This window comes from Molothrus aeneus, chromosome 1, assembly GCF_037042795.1.
Source record: "Molothrus aeneus isolate 106 chromosome 1, BPBGC_Maene_1.0, whole genome shotgun sequence".
In the NCBI taxonomy this organism is placed as follows: Eukaryota; Metazoa; Chordata; class Aves; order Passeriformes; family Icteridae; genus Molothrus; species Molothrus aeneus.
Window position 1 is genome coordinate 25,768,066 of NC_089646.1, and position 23,034 is coordinate 25,791,099.

At 37.9% G+C, this 23,034-nt stretch overlaps 1 protein-coding gene across 1 annotated transcript in view; it reads left to right on the plus strand.

Moving 5' to 3' along the window:
- Positions 1 to 1,226: 1,226 nt before the first annotated feature.
- The window catches only part of SDHAF3 (succinate dehydrogenase complex assembly factor 3), a 28,815-nt gene continuing 7,007 nt past the window's right edge, over positions 1,227 to 23,034 (plus strand). The window contains exon 1 of the mRNA XM_066564192.1: positions 1,227 to 1,411. Coding sequence (XP_066420289.1) covers positions 1,250 to 1,411 — 162 coding nt within the window. The 5' untranslated portion in view covers positions 1,227 to 1,249. The remainder of the gene's footprint in view (positions 1,412 to 23,034) is intronic.

A 23,034-nucleotide genomic window follows, 5' to 3' on the forward strand; every position in this document is an offset into this window, starting at 1 on the left:
AGGAATTGCATCACTGCAAATAAGTGAGACAGCAAATCAGTTTTCGAACCTCAATCCTTTTAAACTGTGAACATATTGAAAGACATATGGTAGACAAAATACTTTAGGTCCAGAAATCTTCCCTGAAAGAAATGTCTGCAGAAAATACAGTTTGAAAATATGAAACTGTACCAATCAATTTGAGGATCAGGCCACCTCTGCCAGGGCCCAACTGCTCACTCTGACAGCACCACTGGCAGGAAAAGGACAGGAGACTGTCATTGAGAATAGCGAACCTATAAGTATTTCCTTTTATTTCAGTAACTTTGTGTTACTGGGAACTTCAGTTTTCCATCAATGAAGTGCTTAGGACAATAAATAAAGAAATAATAATCAGTAAAATAGCCTGTACTTTGCTTTTTACTCTGTTGCTCTCATATAATGACTTGTGCATTCAATGAGGCAGTACATTTTTGTCATTTCCTAGTATTTTAGTAAAGCTTAATGCTCCCTGGCCCTATGGAAATGTTTCCTTTTTGTTTTGAATCATGAGTAATTTCACTGGCTGGAAGGAGCTTAACACTCACCCGCAATGAGGCAGGACTTTTGCCACTGCTGCCACTGCCTGACTCTGCTTTTTCCATTATATCTATGGCTGCTGACATTTGAGGGTTTTTCCACATGGGTGAGTTGGAAGTGATGTTAAGCTGCTGAAAAAGCTTTATGGAGAGCTAAGGAGTTGGAGTTTGAGCTGTCAGTGGGAGGCAGGAGAACGCAGGAGCGTTCTCGGTAGTGACAATGCGGTGGCACAAAGTCCCACGGGGGCAGTAAAGGCTTCTTGCTGTGACTCCTCTCGTCTCATAGTGAAAATGCAAGTAAATCAAATTTACTTTGATTTAAGCGTATGATGCTTGGGGCTTAGTGGCCTAATTAATTTGTGCCACATTCTAATCTGCTATAAAGTACACATTTCATTCTGGTGGTGAACCTGGAGCCAAAAATGATTTCTTTATCTAAGGAAATAAGTCTTATGTGAACATCGCGATCTCTGCCACCCGCACCCGTCTTTGTGAAACAACATCCTCCATGCATTCTTACAAGTACTATTTGCAACCCCATTGCTCGGTATCGCTCCAAACGCCACCGGCGAGACGCAGGCTCCGCGTTTGCGGGCAGCGCCGCCCCACACGGGCCGCTGGGCGCTGCTTTGGCTGCGGCGGGGGAGGCGCGGCCCGGCCGGCCCGGCCCCGAGGGCCGCCCCAGGGCCGCCATGGCGGGCGGAGCGCGGCGCCTGTACCGCCGCATCCTGCAGCTGCACCGCGCTCTGCCGCCCGCCCTGCGCGACCTGGGCGACCGCTACGTGAAGGAGGAGTTCCGGAGGCACAGGGCGGCCGGGCCCGCCGAGGCCCAGCGCTTCCTGCGGGAATGGGAGGCAAGTGCCCGCCGCCCCGCGGGGCAGGGACGCGGCGGGGCCCGGCGGGGCGCAGGGCAGGCCCCGGCAAGGTCAGGGGCGCCGGGCGGTCGCAGCTGCTCGGGTGTCGGGCTCGGTGGTCTCAGAGGTCTTTTCCAGCCCAGCTGATTCTCTCTGCTCGGGCATGCTCCCGTGAAGGGCGAGCTCCTTGCAGAGCTGCAGAATGCCTTGTGACTCCATGTCTCTAGGCAGGTTATTTTCTATGGTTCTCAGTGCCTTGCCTCGAATGTGTGTGAGCACACACAGGTATATGTAACAGAGTGGCCTCAGTTATATAATTAGCTATGTATAAATATATAAATAAAAGTATACGCACAATTATCTGTATGATCTATAATAATGCATTGTATAAGTATATATAAATATTTATAATGACATACATAACTAATTGTATAAGTATAATTAGCTAAGTATGGGTGTAAATAGCTTCCCTGTGAACTTGCATTTGATTTTGGAGTAGCATTTTTTCATTGTTTCTTAAGGAAATAAGTCTTATGTGAACATTGCTTCTCTGCTTAACACCCCTTCCCCTGAACTTCCTGCCTGGTTTCTCCAAGGAGAGAAAAGCAGATCACTCCCAAGTGACGAGATTGTAACAAGTTTCACAAGCAGCAGAGGAAGGAGACCTGTAAGGTGCTTTCCCCACAGGCCTGGACCCCAGTAGGTATCAGCATATTAACAGGAGTCACCAGGAGTCCACGTGGCAAATGTATAGGCACTTCACAGAGGAGAAGCTTCAGTTAAAGTATGAGCACAGCTGCAAGAGACAGATGTATTGACAAGCTTCCCATTAATTTTCATGCTCCTTCAACTACTGGCTTGGTAGTACTTTTGAATCTCAAAACTGGTTTCCTTTCTGTGGAAGGAAACTCTGTTCTGCTTTGCAGTGGAAGGTGGTTAGCAAAGGCAGCATCCATTGCCTCCCAGCTTACCAGAAGAAGGGTCCTGGGGGAGAACTGCCCCATCCCTTCTACCTGCAGTAGCTGAAATCTTAGGGCTTAAAGTAACTGGGGCATCAGGAATAAGCAGGGAGAAGACTGCCTGGTGTTCTCTACAGAGGAAAGGAATAAATGTATTTTAATTGCCTCTTGCCAACTGATAGATCCTCAAATCAGAGGAATTTGTATCAACTTCTCAAATGCCTGATGCTATTGTAATTTTCAATTGCCGTTTACTTAATACTGCTGAAATGTTTCCACATCACTGCTTTCAATTTTAACATGAGCTAAAGAGACAAGTTACAAGTTACTATTTCCAGTGCTAAAATCTTCCTTAAAATAGTTTTAGAAAAGGAAGGAAATGTTTACATTGAAATATCTTTAGCCATTTTTAAAGTGAAGTATACAAATAGTGAAAATGTTTCTCAGTTCTGAAATGTTTTAAAGGTAGATTATAGGGAAAATGGTGACAAAAATTAGACTACAAGTAACAAATTGAATTTTGAAACCTGACATTTAGTGCTATTAGCTATGATATGTTCAAGGAAAGGAAACTAATTTAATAACTGTTTTGAGTGTGTGAATATAAAGAACTTTGCAAATATGTCTGTCTTCTAACAAGATGCTGGGAGATATTAGCACGTAGTTAATGTGTCTCTTCTCATATTTAATTTTTGTTTTGTTCTGGGGTCTTTTTTTCACCCAAATAATAATTTATTTTGAGTGTGAAATTTAAATCAGACTTTCACATTTTTGGCGTGTGAGACTTGCTTTGCATCTTATGTTATGCTGTGGTTCCCAGCCCCATGAAGACTTGAATGAGGTAATCGAGGAAAGTGGACTGTGGACAAACTGGGATTAGGTAAATCTGGGCTCTAATTACATACTAATTAATTCATGTTGGAGTCAGTCCTCTGGCCTGTTTTTGGCTAAGATATAGTTAATTTTCTTTGTAGTAGCTTGTTCAGTGCTGTATTTTGGATTTAGTGTGAGAATAATGTTGGTAATGCACTGTTGTAGCTGTTTTTGAGCGTGCTTACTCTAAATCAAGTATTTTTCAGATGCCCATGCTCTGCCAGTAAGGAGATGCACAAGAAGCTGGGAAGGAGAATGGCCAGGACAGCTGACCCAAAGTGGCCAAGTGGATATTCTATACTATACAACCTGTAGGATGTTCAATATATAAACTGGGGGAAGTTGGCCATGAGGGTTGATCACTGCTCAGGCGTGGGCAGGGCATCAGTCAGCAGGTGGTGAGCAGTTGTACTGTGCACCACTTGTTTCTCTTGTATTTTATTTTTTGCACCCTTCCTGGGCAGCAGGACACTCTTGAAACAGGTAGGAAGCTCCAGGACAGGTCTTGCAGGACACACCAGCATAGCTGTGGAGTGCTTAGATTCTTGCCTAAGAGTCACCCAGTTAGCCACGAGGGAAGCTGAGATAATGCTGCTGTTCATGTAGCTTGTACCATAACTGTACTTCTTGCCTCTAATTTTATTAAATGAAACAAAAAACAATCAAACCGAACAAAAAAATCCACCTAAACAAATCACTACAACATTAATACAAACTGGTTGTCCTGTTAAGTTTCTTCTTTTTTTGGAAAAATGCATGCTTACAGCTCTGATAACAGTATTATGGCATGTTGCATTTCCAACTTTTTTCTTCCCAATTTGCTTGTTCATTAGGCTAAGCGTATACCTTGCTGTATGCACATTGGTGTTGTCAATATTCAGCTTCCATCTGGAAATGTTCTTTCCTCATACCTTCTGTAGAATGCAGGGCAGGGCATCTGGTACAGAATGGCATGATGTCTCATGTTACAGAGAATTAGCATTCTTAACTTTATGTTAAAGTAATATGTCTTGATGTATATTTATCAGAGGGTAAAGATTATGGATATGATGATTGCAGTGATGTTTCTTGACTTTGAATGAGGATTCCAGTATGAAGTGTAATCTTAATAAGTCATCTGAAGTGCTTTTTGAATGAAAATTTCCAAGATGTCGTATTTTAACAGGAAACTCCTTGACTATTGCTAAATCTCTTCAGGCTCTCTTTGGGTAGTCAGACCTTCTGGGTGAGCCTGAATATACTAGTTCATAGCCTGTGGTGTGCTTTCTTGTCCTCCAATTTGATTCATACTAGCTGAACATTTAGAAAACAGGCCTGGCATTTCAATCACATTGTGGTTGCCTCACATGATGCCCCTGCCCCCCTTGCTATTTAAATTATGTTGATTCAAGGGAGCTGGGCATATTAATTCAAGTTTGTAGCCAGGTGGAAGTCAGCCTCTTGTCCCAGGCTGTGGTTGCTGTCCCAGCCTCAGGGAGGCTGTGCCATGGGGAGGTTCAGGTTGGACATCAGAAGGAATTTCTTAGCAAAAATGGTTGTTAAGAACAGACTGCCCAGGGAGGGGTGGAGTCACTGTCCCTGGAAGTGTTCAGGAGATGACTGGATGTGGCACTTACTGCCATGTTTTAGTTGACAAATTGTGTTTGAGCAAAGGTTGGGCTCCATGACCTTAGAGGTCTTTTGCAGTCTGAATGATTCTGTGATTGTGTCTCACAAATGGAATAAATTTCCTTTATTTCTTATGAAACACAGTGGAAAACCTATAGGGAGATTTCTAAGATCAGCCTTAAAAATAAAAGGAGGAGAAACAAGAAGTAAAAAGCTCCGAGATTATATTATTGTAGGATGTCAGTGGTTCGTGTTGTTTTCCTGTAAAGGAGATGAGAAGGGACCTCATCTTGTTTAGAATGCACAGGAATTGAGGGATTTAATGTTAGAGCCAGCCATGCAGATGGCTAATGAAGTTTTGTAGGAAACCTAAGCTGACCTATTTGCACTTATAAAATAGGGAAACTATCCATTGAATATTCTTGGAAGAGTTTTTAAGTGGGTACCACCAATAGTAGACTGCAAGTCCATATGTGCTCATGTCAAAGTAGAAGAATATAAATATTGTGGTTTTGCTATCATTGGTATTGGATTCCTAGTTTGTGTCTGGAAACCTGCTGGAAAATATTAAAGAGGGATGATACAAAGAAGGTGAGCTTTGTTGTTCAGGAATTATGCTTCTTCAGGTAGATTCAAATTAAGCATATAAATTATTAATATATGTTCCTATCTATTTTCTAAATAGTTAATATTTTAATTAAAATAATTGGTACTCATTTACAGGAGACTGCTGATATAATTAGATTGATACTGATTATTATCTTGGAATGGTATTGAATTAATGTTGACAGGTATGATAAGTCAGTTCAGCAGTCTTCTAAATCACGGTAGCTGATGAAAATGCTTACATAAGATAAGTAATATTAAGATAGTATTGATTACTTCATTTCAGATTGCAATAGGTTCAATATTCAGCTAAATAATTTCAGTAACAATTTGTTTCGCATTTAAGCATTAATTTTGAAAATGACCATTTTGTACTTGGCTTTTTTAAAAAGCCTGACCCTGTAGATGAGAGGGCCTGGACTGTCACTATGACAAACAGAATCATTCTGCAGAATTACACAACATTTTCTCAATTTAATACATTGAATAAATTGCCTTTGAAATTCTTTGGCCACTCTTGACCTTTGGAATCTTTTTCCAAGCTTTCAAATGAACTGTCACGTAGCCTCGCAGGAATGACTAAATTTTTGAATCAGTGCATTTGATGCAATACAAATAATTGTCATTCATCAAATTTATTTTCAGTTGCCTGTGTCACTTGCAGTATTTACTTTGCTGGGAAGGTTGTGGGATGCTGTCATATCTCAGAGAATAAAGTTGTTCTGATATGTCTTTTTCTGCTCATGAGCAGATACACTTACAGAACTTTTTGCTTCTTAATTTTCTGGGCAAGTGTAATCTTCCCTCCCCTTCTTGATTTATTTTTAAACTACTAGCACTCAAAAATATGTTGAAATGTTGAGTGGAGAATTTGAAGAGCAAATAGTCAAAGAGGGTGGAAGAGGAAATTGTGGCCAGTACTGGAGTCAGACTGAAATGGGAATGGGATGTGTGGGTTCCCCTTTGTGCTGTCTTTCAGCAAATAATGTAGGTAGTACAAGTATAAAACAGCTGCTGGCATTCTGAATTCTGCTCTCAGTTTCAGTGAAGTGCATTATATAAGAGATGTTTTCTTTGCCTGACAAAGAAATACATTTTTTTTTGGAAGTAAAATATGTCCTTAGGTTTTTTGCCATTTTATTACTTCTATTAAAGTTGTGAAATAGGATTTTAGAGTAGTATTTCATTTTAACATTACTGGGTACATGGGAATTTGCTTTTAGTGATTTTTATGGCTATCTGGATGAAAACCTTATTAAGAGTAAATTCCTACTGAGTCCTGTGTTTTTATCCCCCACTTAGGGTGTTCACTAGTTATTAATCTGTAAGAACTAAACTGTAGTCAATTTCCTGTATTTTCTTTTATATTTCTCAAAAGGTAGGAAGGAATTTTGCACTTTTCTGAGAGCCAGGGAGTTGTGTCTGATAAACTGAAGAGCATTTGGGATTAGGGCATGAATGGCTGCAGGAAATCAGGCTGCTGCTCTGACCTGGTGTTCCTGGTAGCCTGCTTGGTTGTAGGATTTGAAGTCTGCCTCTGATGAAATTTTGCCTGGATGCACCCCCATGATTTGGTGAGTGTCCTGAATTAGTATTTATGTGCATTTGCAAAGGTTGACATTTGTTGTGAATCCCAACATCTGTTGTGAATCCTGTTTGTTGTGAAGTTTCATGCAAATGAAACTCTTTCATATTATGCCATCAATTCCATTCTTTCAGTGCTCTTTCAGTTTTGGGTTTAGAAGCAGGAGCTGGTGTCTGCTTCTCTTCTGTAGAGAGCTCAGACAGTCTGGGAGCTTTCTGAAGTGGTGAGACTTGGGGTAGCCTGGTGGATACCCACTGCCTTGTGCATGATGCACACCCATTGCAGGAAGGGGAATTTGTTACTTCTCACCTGGAAAGCAGCATCATTGTCCTTCAGGTTCACCTGGCCACTGCTGAGACCAGTGATTTTTTTTTGCTGGGTTGGTTGTTTTGTTTATTTTTCCCCCCTGTGTACATGCTGGTTTTAGACCTTTACCGTATTTTCTAACTTCAAAATTTTATAAATTGTAGCATCAGCATTCTCAATGCTTCTGTCATGTTACTATGCCCATTATCTGTATGCTATCATATCTATGATTGCATGTAGCTAGTCTGTAGATGGCTCTTTTGATAACTGCTTATCTGCTAGTTGAAGTTTTTATTTACAACTGTTTTGACCCAGCAGGAAATCACATGGAAGTCAGAGGGGTGACATCCAACAGTAATGTCAGTCACTTGCTTCTGCCAGTCACCTCTGGTACAATGCAAGTATAAATACATGATGTGCAAATAGGTTTATAAATTTCAGATGGTTTCATAGCATGCCTTGGATATTTAAAATGTGGCATGAATTGAATCCCTGAACTGAAAATTCTTGGCAGAATATAGCAATTTTATTAGTTACAACTTAGGTTGAGAAGTTTAAATTGCTGGAGAAGCGGGATGCATCTCTAATGAGTGTTAACAGTTTACTCCTTACATGGAATAGCCCTGAGAGGCCACATTTCTCAGGGTTGAAGATACTCTAGAAGTTTTGTGAATGTCTGCTCCATGAGCAGAGACCTGAACCTTCCTAATGAGTACAGGTTAGTGACAGGCAGTGTGAGAATAGGTCTCTAGATAAGAAAAGAGCCAGACACAGTAGAAGCAGAACCAGTAATGGAGCATTTACAGAATTGTCAATTTAAAAGGTAATTCAGGTTTCCATCTAGTGGTGGTATAAAATTCTGTCCAAGCCATATGAGGCAGCATGTGCATAGCCATGTTCCTAGCATACTATTGTACTGGTGCATATGTGTGAAACTTAGGGAATCAAAAGCCTTTATTATGTATAAATTATATATGTAATAGCACATAATTCTCAAGACCTCCAGATTTTTTTAAGTCAGAGCTGCAATGACCAGCAGTCTGTAATTTTGTGCATTCAGATATCCAAATACTCTTCGAATGTACATTTATCTTATTTGTTGTGAATGAGGCTGATTCCTCTTTTTCATTATTCCATGACAGCCATTTAAAAACGTTTAACTTGACACAGGTTATTGAGAGCAAATGGGTTTCTTAAAAGGTTTTCTCCAAGTTGTATCTGTGCAAGTATGAATTTTGTTCAATTTCTTGCTTTCTCTTAAATCTAAACAAAACAGAAAAAAAAAGGAAACAGGAACAGATGAGTATTCTGATTTTTCTGCCCCAGTGTTTTAGCCCTATTTTTACTATTTAAAGTATTTTGCAGTAGAATTTAGAAAACCTACCAGGTTATGTTTTGAGATGAGAGTTAACAGTGATTGAAAGATGGACCAAGCAGTGTGATGCTGCAAGGATGTTCATTGACAAAAGGCACAGATATTTAAATTGTTTCAGCTTCTGCCTAAAAATTTCCAGTTGTTCAGTCTATGTGTGATTTAGTACATAGCAGGCCATAATGTATATTTTTTTCTTTTGCACAATTATTTATCACAGCAGGCTGTTCTGTTCTTTGGGAGGGGGACACAGTTTCTGCAGGTCCTTCTTTATGTATCTTTCTCAGTTTCTGCAGTTCTTTCTCACAGCTTTTTCTCACAGCTCTTGCTGTACAATCTTCAGCAACTCAAGAGTATTGTTCATGTCCTTTAGCTCATTCTGCTCTGCAACACAAGGTATCGAGGTCTGAACTTTGTTGCTACATTTTAAGACAATGTAGTATCTTAAACACTACATGGGTCAGACAAACAAACTGAGTATGAATTGCAGTTGCAAAGTTATGAGGATTTCTGCTTGTTTGTATTTTATTGGCACCTTCCTTCTAGCATTTGTTTGGCACTTGTGTGAATATTGTCAGCATGTAGTGTTTTGTAAGCATGGTAGGTTTTTTTACCGCCTTGTCAGTGCATTTCCACTATCAACACTGTAAACACTGCCAACTTTCTACAAGTGCTGTCAAGTACCATATTTTGTAATTACTGCAATAATATTATGAGTGCTGTAATTGCATATACTGTATAGATGTGCCTTTCTGTCCTGTGTAGATAGAAAATTGATATTTTCTTCAAGTTAAAATTGCATCTGGAGCACATCAGAATAATTGTTTAGAAACTGTTGTTTTTTTTTTTTTCTTCTTCTTTCAGTGTAATGTGAGGTTGCACAAATAGTGTTATGCATATTGGAGGATTTTAAAGCCCCAGATTTTTTATATAGAGAGCTATACTTAAGGCATACTGATGTGTACCCATTGAAGAATGAAAGGGTTTTTTTACACAGTTCACTGATATTAAAGTAATTTAATTGAATATTGTTTTTTGCAAGAAGTTGAACCTCAGATTTTGACCTGATAATCTTGTATTTAGTGGCATCTTTATCACCATTCATGTTGCTTTAGCAGTCTTTTGTATGCTGAGACCTTTGGCTGTTTTGAAGCTGACTGTACTTACAACCATACATCTTCTTTCTTCTTGGTGATGTCCTGCTTTTTGTGCAGCTCACTCCTGGGAATCCATCAAGCAGAAAATTTCTGATGAAATATATTTTGTTTCTTTCTCTCAAAGCTGCTAATTTCAAGCTGTATTTTTTAAGGATATAATTTAGAAAATATATTTAATCATAGTGTCTGATAAAATGTTTGAGCTTCTAGCTTTTAAAGGTCGTTTCCAGAAGTAATGTATAGTAATGAGGTATTTCTAATGAACAAGTTAGAAATCCTACTAGAAGCATAGTTACTGAGTGTTGGATTTTAGGCTTATTGAAATGTGGGAGGGTTGAGTCCTGTTAATGTCCTGGTTTTTATTGTTTCAGGGGTATTAGTGAGAGACAGAGCAGTCTAAGATGAAAAAGAGCATGATGCACTTTTTTCTTCACTGCAGTAACTAGGTAAATTTGTAAAATACCTTCTAAATTGATCTTGCAGCCATATTTCAAAACTAGCTAACAAGAGACACAAGGTAGATGCATCTTCCCTTTCTCTGTGGGAATTACTGAATGATGTACACTTGATAAACTGGTTTTATGCAACTTTATGGTATTTTTTCCTTCTTGATGAACTATTGTATTCAGTAATTTAGAGGAAATGAGCATTAGGTCACTGAAACCTTTTTTTTTTTTAATTTTCTTTTTTTTTTCTTCCTGAACCAGAAGAAATGTGGTGGAAGGGTTTAAGTCCCTGTCACCATTGCTTCTTTGGAGATGTCATGGCTGAAGGTGTTGGGTGGTGTTGGAAGTATTGATATTTGCTTATTTTTTGCTTATTATTTCTCTGGCTTATTGGAATAAGCCAGAGAAGCTGGTTTATTTTTTTGTGGGCCATCAAATACCATTTATTTATAACCAGTTTCTGGCTTCTTATGATTGCATAGTGAAAGCATGTGGTCTTTGTTGTAGAATTTGGATTATAATAGGCAGTCTGTATTGAGGTAAGAATTCATATTACATTAGCAATCCTTGAGACTTCCATCACCTTCTGACTGAAGTCTGTAATACCTTTATGTGTAATCTCATGGCTGATTTTTGACCTGATGAAGGAAGTGTTGTTCACAAGTTTGCAGTTTTTAAAGTGTACACATGATGGCAGCAAATACTTAGCTAGAGAAGCCTTGTTCCTATGCTAGAAAAAAGAGGCTGCTGAATTTTCTAATACAAACTAGAATTCCTACAGATTCAATTATTGTTAAATTATTTATTGAAATACATATTGAGAATTGTTAACTTACTGCTACAAATGTTGAGAAGGCTTTTCAATTAGAAAACTTTCCTGGGCTTTCCACCTGGTTTAGTCATAATGTGCTTTCTGGTTTGGATTTGCATTGGTAAACAACACTCTTGGGCACAGGGTGTGACTCTTGTGGATGGTGCTGGGCAGGGCCAGGGGTTGGACTGGTCCTTGTGAGTCCCTTCCAATTTGGCATATTCTTTGATTATAAAATTCAGATCAGCTGTGGGAGTCCCCAGGAGGGTAAGCCCAGAGCAGATGGAGCCTCAGTATGTAGATGCAAAACTCTTTTAAAATTTTATTTTTGTCATAATGTATCTGTTGAGTTTTAAAGCAATTATATTTTTGGAAGTGTACTGTAATAGCCCAAATACAAATGTTTTTTCTACCAAATAAAAGTTTTATTGTTAGTAATGTCACATTTTAGATGCTGTTACAACGTATGTTGTTATTGCATAGAACTGTTTAGAGTAGGAAGTTTTCTATAAAAATGAAAATATAGTATAAAATATTATTTACCTGCTTTTATTCCTGGATGCCAGTGAAACATTTAAATTGAATCTCTTTCTCTTTCTTTGCCCCTTTCAAAATGAACATGGCATATGTCAGTCATCCACCATGATATTTTAAGCCAGGAAGTTACAGGTTGCCACAGTTCCAATAATAAAACCTTGTGGAAGGTGTAGGTCAGCTTTTGGCAGTGGTACAAGCAGGCTGCTCTAAAATTAAGGATATTTTGGTTCATGTTCAATTACTTGTTCTGTCTACATACTTTATTTGCAGTAGTTTAAACTTGATTTTATGCTTAGAATTAATTTTAAAGTGTTTGGGAAATCATGATATTCTGTTGTTTTCTGGGCCTCTTAAATTTGGTTTATTGTTCACAGTGAAGTACCCTGGTGAGCTATTTAACATCTGTTATTACAGTGAGTCATTTTAGGAATTTATTTAAGAGATCCATGATGTGAAGGGTTTTAATTAAATAGCAAACATGTCTTTTGTTCTTCAGTTCAGCTGCTGATTGAGAAGTGAAAAGAAATTTCATTGGTAGCACTAGCAAATGTTGTTCTGGTTCATGGACAGTTCAGTACCATCAGTGTAACCGAAAGGATTTACACTGTTGGGAAAAACATTATCATCCTGTCAAGAGGGAAGTGAGAGTTGCTTTGTGAATAATGTCAACTCTGATTTGTCTTTTAAAAAAAATTTATTATTTGTTTTACTGGTGAATCTGATTTTTGTGGAGTCCTTGTCTGCCAGCAGATGCCACTCCTCAGCAGCAGAGTGTTTCCCAGACTTCACCAAATAGAAGAAAATAATTGTGGTAGACCCTTGCCTTTTAGATATAAAACAATTAAATATTTATATTGCTATAAATATGTATAAACAATTAAATATTTATATTTTACAATGGAGCTGTTTAAGGGTTTGTTTCCTGCTGATGCATTAAACCCCAAGGCTGCAAAAATGGTAGTGTGTGAGGTAAGATGCCTTTGTTCTTCAAAGTATTTTAATTGAACAGAGGATGACCCAGAAATCCTTTGGGGCTCAGGGAGCTTCATTACAGAAGGTGTAAAGGTGTCTGTGTTGGAATTGCTGAAAAGATGTAATGAGAAAGCCTTGGAAACTGAAGTCTCAATGGCTTGCAATAGGCCAAGTCCTTGTAAAACCTTTAAGCATATGGAAAAGCAGATGGCCCAGTTGTAAGTGTAAGAAGGAACTAAGAAGTGAAAATAGACAAGGAAATCCTGGTAAGAATATTCTGTTTTTAATTTCTAAATTTTGAAAAGATACTGTGCTTATGTGTCCTGGGACATGAATAATGACATACTGCTATCTCTAAACTTCAACAGCCAGCGTTTTTAGCAGCTGGTGTTTTGGATATGGGCAAGGCCTGCCTTGGCCTCTGTAGGCATCTGCAGTAGAAGACTATTTTGATAATTGTCAAATATGGTTGGACCACCAGACCTTGAATTGAGATTATGGGTGTCAGCTTTACAGCCTCAACCCCTTCCATCTGTGTGCCAGAAATGGAAATACTCTTGATATAGCAGACAAGTTTTTGACTTTTCACACAGAATCACCTCTGTGTGTAGTTTCATTCTAAAGGGTTTTGATTTATATTCCTGGTGAGAGAAGATATATTTTATATATGTATATATATATATATATATATATATATATGTGTATATATATCTATATATATCTATATATATATATATGTGTGTGTGTGTGTGTGTATATATATATATATATATACACATATACTCATATTACGCCTCCTCAACTTTAAAAATAGTGCAGACTACTTTCTTGTGGCTGGTGGGAAACCTGTGAAGATCTGGGGATGCCATTTGAGCCCTGGATAAAAAACTGTGAAAAAAGCCATACGTGCCAGTTTTATTGCATTCCCATATGTTTCCTGGGAAAGTTCTCCTTTAACTTCTAGTTTGTGTTCTGTAGTTTGGGTTTCATCAGCTCTTCCTTGGAAATTGTGTATTCTGCATTTTGTTTTATTCCCATCGCTTTCAGGGAAAAGTGTTTCTGATTTCATTTGATGTTAGAACAAACTTGCTTCTCCTAAGGATGTTTACTGAAGCATTGATTAGTGTCAAGTATCCAGTGTTAACAGACTTAAGTGTTTCACAGACTTAATTTTCTAGATGTTAACTATTTCCAACCTTTTTGAATTTTTTTTTTCTGTATTCATATACCTACAGCTGTGCAGTATACATGCATGGTGTATTTCAGGGGTTTGGCACCATCTACTTCATTGAGTGTTTAATAGCTTTGACTTGAAGCAAAGCATATTGAAATCACAGGGTGATTTCAGTGGCTTCTTCTGAAATGGCAAGTGTGCTGGACAGTCTCCTCAGTGGACAGTAGCTGTGGGTGAAGTTGAAGTTCCTTTCAGCTCTTTTACTGAAGTATGAAGGTAAAGCCATTCATGTATCACAGTGTTTGGTTGAGAGAAAATAGTTGGAATTTTGCAGTTAGAGAACTGAAACACTTCCTGTTTGCATGCAAGCAAACCTTTGTATTAATTCTGCTTGACAGGCTTCCAAATGTTGTACTCTGCCATGCAGAGCCTTTGGAGCCTTCCCAGTGATGGGTTTTTGAAGAAGTTACCCCAATACAAAAACTGCACAGTGCAGAGGGTGAGACAAAAAGCAAGCAGTGTATGAAATAAGCTTTTGGCTTGGGAATAGAGATAACACACTTCTTGCAGAGTTTTCTGGGGACTGTTTGGCACAGCATTGTTCAGCTAAAGGTGGGTCTGTACTGCTGAACTGATGTGATCAGCAGGAAACAAACTTTGCCAACTTTGCAGCTGGCAGTGGAACAGCCCATTTCCATGCTGTTAAACTCCTGTGCTCCAAAGAAGGGTGGCCATGTCCAAACTGCCTGCTGGGAGCAGTCCCTGATCTGTGCCAGCTCACTGGCTGAATTTGGGAGTTGTTTCACATAAAGATGGTTATCCTTGATCAAAACCTGTGCCAGGGACTGTGGCACCAAGGTCCCAGGGTGGGTGCTTGAGTTCTGGTACCTTCTCAAAGCATTCCCTGGCACTGCTCTAAGCTGTAACTGCACACAGAGTGCTGGCTTCTTTGCTGTCAAGTGTAAGGTCTGCTTTTGTTCTGAATTCTCTCTGTCACATATTAGCAGATCCTCAACAGCTGTTGGATTTATCTACCTTTCTCCAAATCAAGAGTTGTCATATCTGAAATCTGTGTGGAGGTTGAGCTGTCTAAGAAACAAGCTCTGAGCTCTCTGGTGCTGTTCTGCTGCTGGTTTGGTGAAACGAGAGGAGACTCTCTAGGCCAAAATGAAATTGCAGTGCTGGGCACTGTGTGTCCACTGTGTGCTGGGCACACATTTGTGAATGTTCAGCTCTAGTGGAAAGTACATTCCTGGAAGGAAAAGAAAATGAAAAAACCCACCTTTGCTGTCTTTCTAACCAGCAGGGATTGCCAGACATGTCTCATTATTCTGCATCCTAGATCAGTAATATTCAGTACCATTCAAATATTATTTGAAAACTAGCATATTAAGAAAATTTCATTTGTGATTCAATTCAAAGACAGCATTCACTGCTATTTCAGAGGCCTCTGGAGAACATAGTCTATCTGCTGTTCATGGTTATGCTTTGTGTTGATAAGACAAGTAAGCACAGACTTTTTCATCATTCCCTTTTACTGACCTGCTTCTGAAATGTCATGGGCCAGGTTTACACTCTCATGGGCCACAGAGATGAGACTGAGTTTGGGAAGATTGTTTGGTGTGGTGACTTTGGGAGGGTATTGTGGGTTTGGGTGAAGGAAAAGCTGCGTGAAGAACAAGCTGCATGGGCGAGTTAACATGCTGTTAACTTGTTTGGGTGATGATGGGTATAGAGGAGCTCCTGAGTTCCCTCAAAAAACTAGAGCTACTATCATCTTACACAAGACCTCAAGGACAAGCAGGCAGAAAATAAACCTTTGAGTAATGCCAATTTGTGTATTAGAGCATTTCTAATTGTGTTTTGTTGTCACAGAACCTTATTTGGTGAACTGTTAAGATGTACTGCTTGTAAATTTTGATCAGATTTTTTTTTTTGAGTGCTGTTGCATAGTGTGTGTCATTTCCAGTAGAAATGAGGTTTTCTTATTTTTTCACTTGCATATTGTACAAGTAAAGCTTCAGTGACTTTGGTATAGAGAGGAAAATCATAAGTACAGTCTGTTTCTTATCTGAAAAATAGCTGTTAATAAAGTTTTGTGTTGATTATGAAAGAGTAGGATGGAAACTAGCTTGTGTGTGTGCTAGTAATAGCTTGTATACTAAAAGAGTTTGAATATATCAGCTGATTATTGAATAATGTCAGTATTATATTACTGATCTTTTAGCTGTGTGAACTTGTCTGTCTTAGTGAACTATGTAGTTGATTAAATTGTTTTGAAACAATTGCCTTGGGGGAAGAAGAGAACTGTTTGATATAGTATGATATCTTCAGTACTGAAACATTTTTAAAAAATCTGAAATCTGATAGTCCTCAAAACATAATGTCAGATCTTAACAATAACCCGAGATTTGTAATTTAAATATTTTTATCTTGGGATTAGCCATTAAAATACAACTTGAACTAATTTTGGGTTTTTAATGAATGGAGTAATAAAGCAGAGGTAGCCTGGAAGATCTTTACTGGCTGGGCCATTTTAGATCAGGTTGGTTGTGACCTCATCCAGTCCTTTACACAAACCCTTTTGGATTTTGCTGGTAGAGGATGTGCAGAAAAGATTTGACTTATGTATAATTTTCAAATGTTAGCTGAGAAGATTCCCAAAATTTCTTATATTCAAGCAAGACTAACTACAATTCTAAAAGTCAGTTGTAACCTAAGATGTATTCACAGGTGAATGGTGCTGAAGTACAAGTGCTGACTCAGCACTCTGAAGGAATATGTTCACTGACACACATTGGTATCCTTTGTGGCACTTTTAATTGCTTGGTTTCAATCCAAAAGTAGTAAGGATTGAAAACCTGAAAAATTTTTAATCATACTATATTGGGTTTTGCCTAATAATTAGTTAAGTTTACATAGAAATGTAACTGCGTAGGTGTGATATAGTTAGAGATGTGTTTATGCTTCCACAGTATGTTTAGTATGTTTTAGTTTAGTTTATCTGTCTTTATACAGAGACACAAGTCAGCCCTATAAATTGCATATGTCGTTGAAATGAGGATTAATGTGCTATACAGGGTGGAATGTAACTGTGATGGAACAACTTTCATGGTAATTAGCAAGAGTCTGGAAACCTGTGACTGCTGTCTACATCATTATTAGTTTTTATTGTATTGGTTTTGATAGATTGGTTGTGTAATTATTTGCACAAATGCACACTTTTAATGCACAGTAGCAAGTATAAGAATAAATGAAGTGTATGAGTTTGTGCATTTTTTTAATATTAATGCCATGGTATCTAAAAGATTTATTTCTAGTCTTTCATGGCATTTGATTGATATCTAACAGTTTCAGTTGAATTTATTTAGTAGTCTAGCAGAAAGCATACAGCAGTGTGCAGTGGATTTAATTGTGAAATTGAAATTCACTTTGAATTTATTTGGCATTGTCCTTTTTTTCTTAACCTTCAGATGTTCAGTTCTGTTATGTGAGATGAAATTCTCATGGTCCCTTGTACTATTTAGCATATCCCATTTGCTGATTAAGCTTTTGGCACAGTAATGCCCCTATCACTGAGTACTTACCAAGTTACCTGCCAAAGGTTTCCTTTCTCCTGGGTAATGGAACTTTTTTGTTTTCATTTGTGATTAGGTAGCTTGTAGGAGCATTTTTGAGGGAAGACAGATTCTGAAAAACATTTCAAATAGGTATGAAAATTTTGACAGCAGCTGTAGCAGAACTTTCCCAGGGAAATTCTCTACCTACCTGACGAAATAAAGCATTACTGAGAGGTTCTGTAAAGGAAGATGTTTTGCAAAGTTGTTATTTGTAAATTCACTGCTGTAGTGGATATAGCAAAGAGTTCAGTGAAGATGAGGAAATCTGCTTTATTTTTGTCATAAATATAGTAGAATACAAACGATCCCATCACTTTTCCCCAACGCTGTACAGTCTTGTTTCAGTGTTTTCCCCTATTGAGGCATTAAAAATGGATGTTAAAGTGTTATGCTTTGACACAGAGATGTTACATTTTGTTCCAGTTTTCTAGGGCAGCGGTCACTCGGCAAGGCTAGACCTTCACTATAGCAGCAGCTGCACTCCAGGCTGACTTTGCTGTAGTGCTCTGCCTCTGGCTCAGAGGTCCATGGGGAGCTTTCAGTGGCTAGCCCATAGGGACATTTCCCAAGCAGCCCACAGGTGGCTTTTGGAAGAAGTGTTTATTCTGGGTCACCTGTGTCTTCTGTGATAGCAATGATGGCAGAGGGGCCCCTGCAATCCAGTGCCTTCCTGTGCATGGCCATGCTCACAGCTGTGACCTGCAGCAAAGGTATGCTGTGCTCCCCTGCTGCATCTCAGAATACAGGGGAGGGGAAGGGCTTTCCCCTGCATCACTAAACAGATGTAGTGGGACTGGTCTAGGCTTCCCTCTCAACTGGTGCCTTCAGAAATTACTTTTTTTTCAAAGGTACATGAAACGTACTGCAGGACAGCAAATCATGCTAAGAATACTCATCCATCCCTTTAAGACTGAAATAAACCCTGCTCACAAAGACCCCATAAATTGCCAGTCAGTGTGATCCATGAGGTTTTGCTCTGCTTGTGAGCAGATGTCCACAAGACTTTCTTTTCCATATTTGTATTGGCTAGCAAGTAAAATTCATTAAGACGTATAAAGAACTGAAAAATAGTTCAAGTTTTTATTACTCAAATAGCATTGCATTTTTAAAATAAGTCCAGAGTAATTTTAAAGCCATGCAAATATAACCTGAGATAGTTCCTTAGTGTTGAAAAGTCCTAAAACACAAATGAAACCTCATTAATAGCTTTGATATTCTCTGACTGGTAGGAGCCATACTTATTGCATCATCAGTGGATGGCAGGCAGAGAATTTTCTAAACTTATTATATACTCAATTTAAAACCCTTCCTGATCATATACAGTAGGAAAAGAACTTGGTGTTTTTAATCCAGTGTAAGCAAACAGTGCAGTGGTTTGACATTGATGCTGGTGATAGGAGTATCATTGTATTAGTGTGCAGAGGGCAGCTGAGCAGATGTGGGTCACCGTACCAAAGTGATTATATGGTACCACTTAGAGCAGAGGTAGTTTATCATGGGAGTTTTGGACATACAAATACAACTAGTATGTGACACTTCCCATTTGTGCTCTTTGCCACAGGCAGGCTGCTTCTGCTCCAAATGTTAATGTTTTCTTTACCTCTAAGTGAAGAATGTGGCTGTAGAAGCACCTGCAAGAGTGCCAGAGCACAGAACTGAGCTTGCCCGACCAATCTTTATGTGGTGCATCCCTGTTTCTGCATGGTTGCCCTGATATTTTCATGGCTCTGGTATTTTCACAAGCTTTTTAAAGTATTGAGGTAAATTAACTTCTATGCCAGTTCAACATGTACCTGTTTGCTTGGGATCAGCCTGGTTTTGCACAGAGAAAAAGGAGAGGTTCTAGGTGAGTGAGAATTTTTAGGAATATATAGGCAGTCTGGATTTTTGTTGTGAAATCTTAGAGCTTTGTTTAACTGAATGTTCACTTAAAACTGAAGTACATACAGCTCTAAGCTATTTGACATACTTGATTTCCATTCCTTTATTTTTCCTGTTTTCCCTGTCATACAGTACAAAATATTTGATGGATTTTATTTTCAGAAGTACTTTCAGATTAACTGTCTCTACAGTACTTTATTGAATTTTGAAACTTGTTTGGCAGATGACTGAATTTTCCTTTTTCATTTCCTGCTTAATCCCTCCAGTCTTTGATGGTGAGGCTGTCGCTTGCTGTATTGTGACAGACACTATAAAAATCCTCTTAAATGTCAGAGGTGTTGGATAAACAGATAATGACTTGCAGGTGATTACAGAAAGTTTTTGCTATCTCAGATTGGAGGGTTCTCATGTAGTCAATAAAGATTCATGCTCCCTTTTAGCAGCTCTTGACTGTACTGACAACACATTTGTTTTCTTCAGTTAACTTGTGTGGCCAGTTCTGAAGTAATTCAGAAATTCAATAAAAATCTGCAAGTTAAAAACCCTTGGTAAGATATATAAATTTGTAGGCTTTAGAGTTTTTTTATATTAAGAAACCGCTGAAAAAATAAGCCCAGTTTAGAATGGGAACTTTTAGTTTCTCTGAGCATCTTTATCTGCAGTTACACCAGAGGACTCTCTGGCTACATATGTTAAGGAACTTTATGTTGTCATTTTGAGAGCAATAAAACTAAAGATGAAGGAAATGACATGATTTATTCTATTGCTTGGAGGATATGGAAGACTTTTTAAACAATTTATGTTATTAATTTCATTTGACAGAGGTAGGTGTATGTGTATACAAAGCATTTGTCTGGTCTAAAACTTGGATGCCATTTAACATATTTTGCTGCAGCAACATGAACTTAAAAAATTTGCATTTTAAAAATTTGCACAGCGAGTAATAAGTTAACCTTTTGTGCCTTTTATTAAGTACTGTGAAGTAGATGTTAATTGCAGTAACAAGCTTTTTTTCCATAGAGTGAATTTACAAATATTAACCAGTGTGTTGTATGTTGTTATAAGGAAGATGTCAATTAATCAATTTGCATTTCTTTTCATAGAGATGTCCTATTGCTGCTGTTTAAAAGTAAGGACTGAATTGCAACCAAATGATTGTGGCTAAGTACACTGATTTATTTTTACAGAGTAAGACTTTCAGAAGTTCCAGACTAAATGTCATACTTAGATAAGTAACACCCTTATTAGAATTCACCTGTGTTTCCCACTGGCAGTATTTTTTTCATTTTTTAATGAAAAAAAATTCATGAGTCTGCCTGTGTGTAGGCTTTCTTTTATTGATGGCCAGTCTCCCAGGCAGTGCTCTGGGAAGAGCACACCTCAGAATGTTTGTGTCTTGTTGAAGAAGCAGGTAGATAAACTTCCATGCCTCCTTGTTTGTCCGCTTTAAATTCCTCCACAAGTGCTGAGGTAGGGCTTGTCTCTGTCCCCTGTTACTGGACATGGGAATACTGGCCAAAGAAATCAGCCTCTGATTCAGTGTTTTCTGACACAAAGTTTGCATTGCTAAATTAGTATTTGCATGTATTGCATTGGAACAGGTAACATTGACTATGTTAATTTAAAAATGGGGAGCTTTCTGTCTTTTTGTCCCAAGGGGTGAATCTGACTTCTACACTAATGATCTTGTATGTTTATAAAATATTGCCCATGACTTTTTACTAAATTCATTCAAGCACATATATTTCTTCTACAGGTCCATTAAAGTAAAAAATTCAGTGCACCCTCAGCAGAAGGGTTATTTTTGGTGTCATGGAAATCAATACAAGATGCCTATTAGTGGATTAATTTTTTGTTTATACTTGAGGTTTTCTTTGTTGCTTTATTAGTTTAAGGTTTTGTTTCTAATGAGCATGTAGAAATGCGTGCAATGGAAAAATAACAATACCAAATTTTTTTTTTATGTATATGTACACTTTAAATGCATCATTAGGTATAAATTGAGTAGAAGAACATGCATGGAAGTCATTGAAATGTTATCATCTAGGATATATAATCTTTTGCATGTTCTTAGCATCTAGCAGTCTGGCAACTAACATGGTTGTCTTGGAAACAGGCTTTATTTTCCTTTTGTGAATATCTAGATGTGAAATGATTATCTTCCTTAAAAATCTATAAATAATACTTCTGAAAGAAATAACTGCAGATTTAAGATGCTTGTCATCTATTTAAAGAATTGAAACAGAAGTCTGCAAGTGATTGCATTGTGAGTTTTAATTATAGTTGTGTGCTTATGTTGATAAAACAGTCTTTAGTGGTTTTTTTAGGTAAAATGCCTGTCCTCAGTGTTGATATTTGTCTGGGAATTATCCGCAATGAAACACTTTGCCAAGATTTCCTAGCTTAATGTTTAAATAGAAATATTACAGTGTAACTGATGCATTAGAAATGAAATTCCTAAAACCAAACTGATACTGTGACTTACAGTCTTTTCCCTTGCCTTGTTTTAAATTAACAGCATGCAATAAATCCTTGGGTATTCTGTGAGATTATAGCATAATATTTGCCCGGTAAAACTTCGCTTTTTTATTAGCCAGAGAGCTGCCTGGCTATGCACAACATAAAATGTCAAAGTAAAATAGAAACTGAGTCAAGAAATTACCATCTTTCAAATTGTTGGGTTTTTCTTAGGATTTGTATGCAAATATGAAATAATGTTCTCGAAATTTAATTTTTCTGATCTGTAGCTTATTTGTCCTTATTTGTCAGCAGTCTCATAGTTTGCTATTAGTAACAGAGTATTTTCATCCTGATTTTTACAGATGAAGGTCCAGACAGAATAATTGTCCACGTTTTGTTTCTTAAATTTTTAAGTTTAATAAGTTTTCTAATGGAGGTTTTAATATATTTCTCTTCCCGATATTTTTGTTTCCAGTACCAATTTAAAAGGCTTTTAAATTTGGATATGTACATCAGAGAAGAATATTTTTATAAGCCTCTCATAAAATAACTGTTTTTTGCAGCAAAACTCACACTTTGAATGAAACAACCTGTCCAAGGATAGAGAACCATGGCAAGATCTTGTTTAGCCATCGGAACCCAATTGTGTGACCACTTCTTTCATTCATCCTCCCAACTCTTCCTCCTGCTTCATTTCTTGTGCTACACCCACATTTCAGATTGATCTCTTTTTCCCGAACTTAATTGACCATTTTATTTTTGCTTAAATGTTCAGGTGTGCTCCAAATTTTTTAACTTCCTTATTCCCTAGAATAAGATCAGGCTTTCTGTGTGAGGCCCGAGATGAAGCTTATTGACCTAAGTGGAGAGAATCTTGAACACTTAAAGACTATGGTTGTTACCAGATGATGCAAAAAGCTTTTAGTGACCTGTATTTTGGCCCCAATGTACAACAGTGACATAAGTATTCTGCACCCAGAAAGAAATAATCACAGCTTGTTTTTCCACAAATAGTGCTGTGTTCCATTTTGGATGCAATAGCATTTATATGTGTTTACCTTGATGGCCAGGCCGTAAACTTCCCACTTTCACCTCAGATTATGATCTCATAAATCTTACATTAAAAAAGGACATTAAAATAACATGTTATTTAAGCTACGAACAAAGCTGATTTAGTCCTTGAGCTTTTTTCATATTCCTCTAAATAAATGTCATTTCTTTGAGTTTAACAATATTAGTTAACTGTGTTCAGAAAA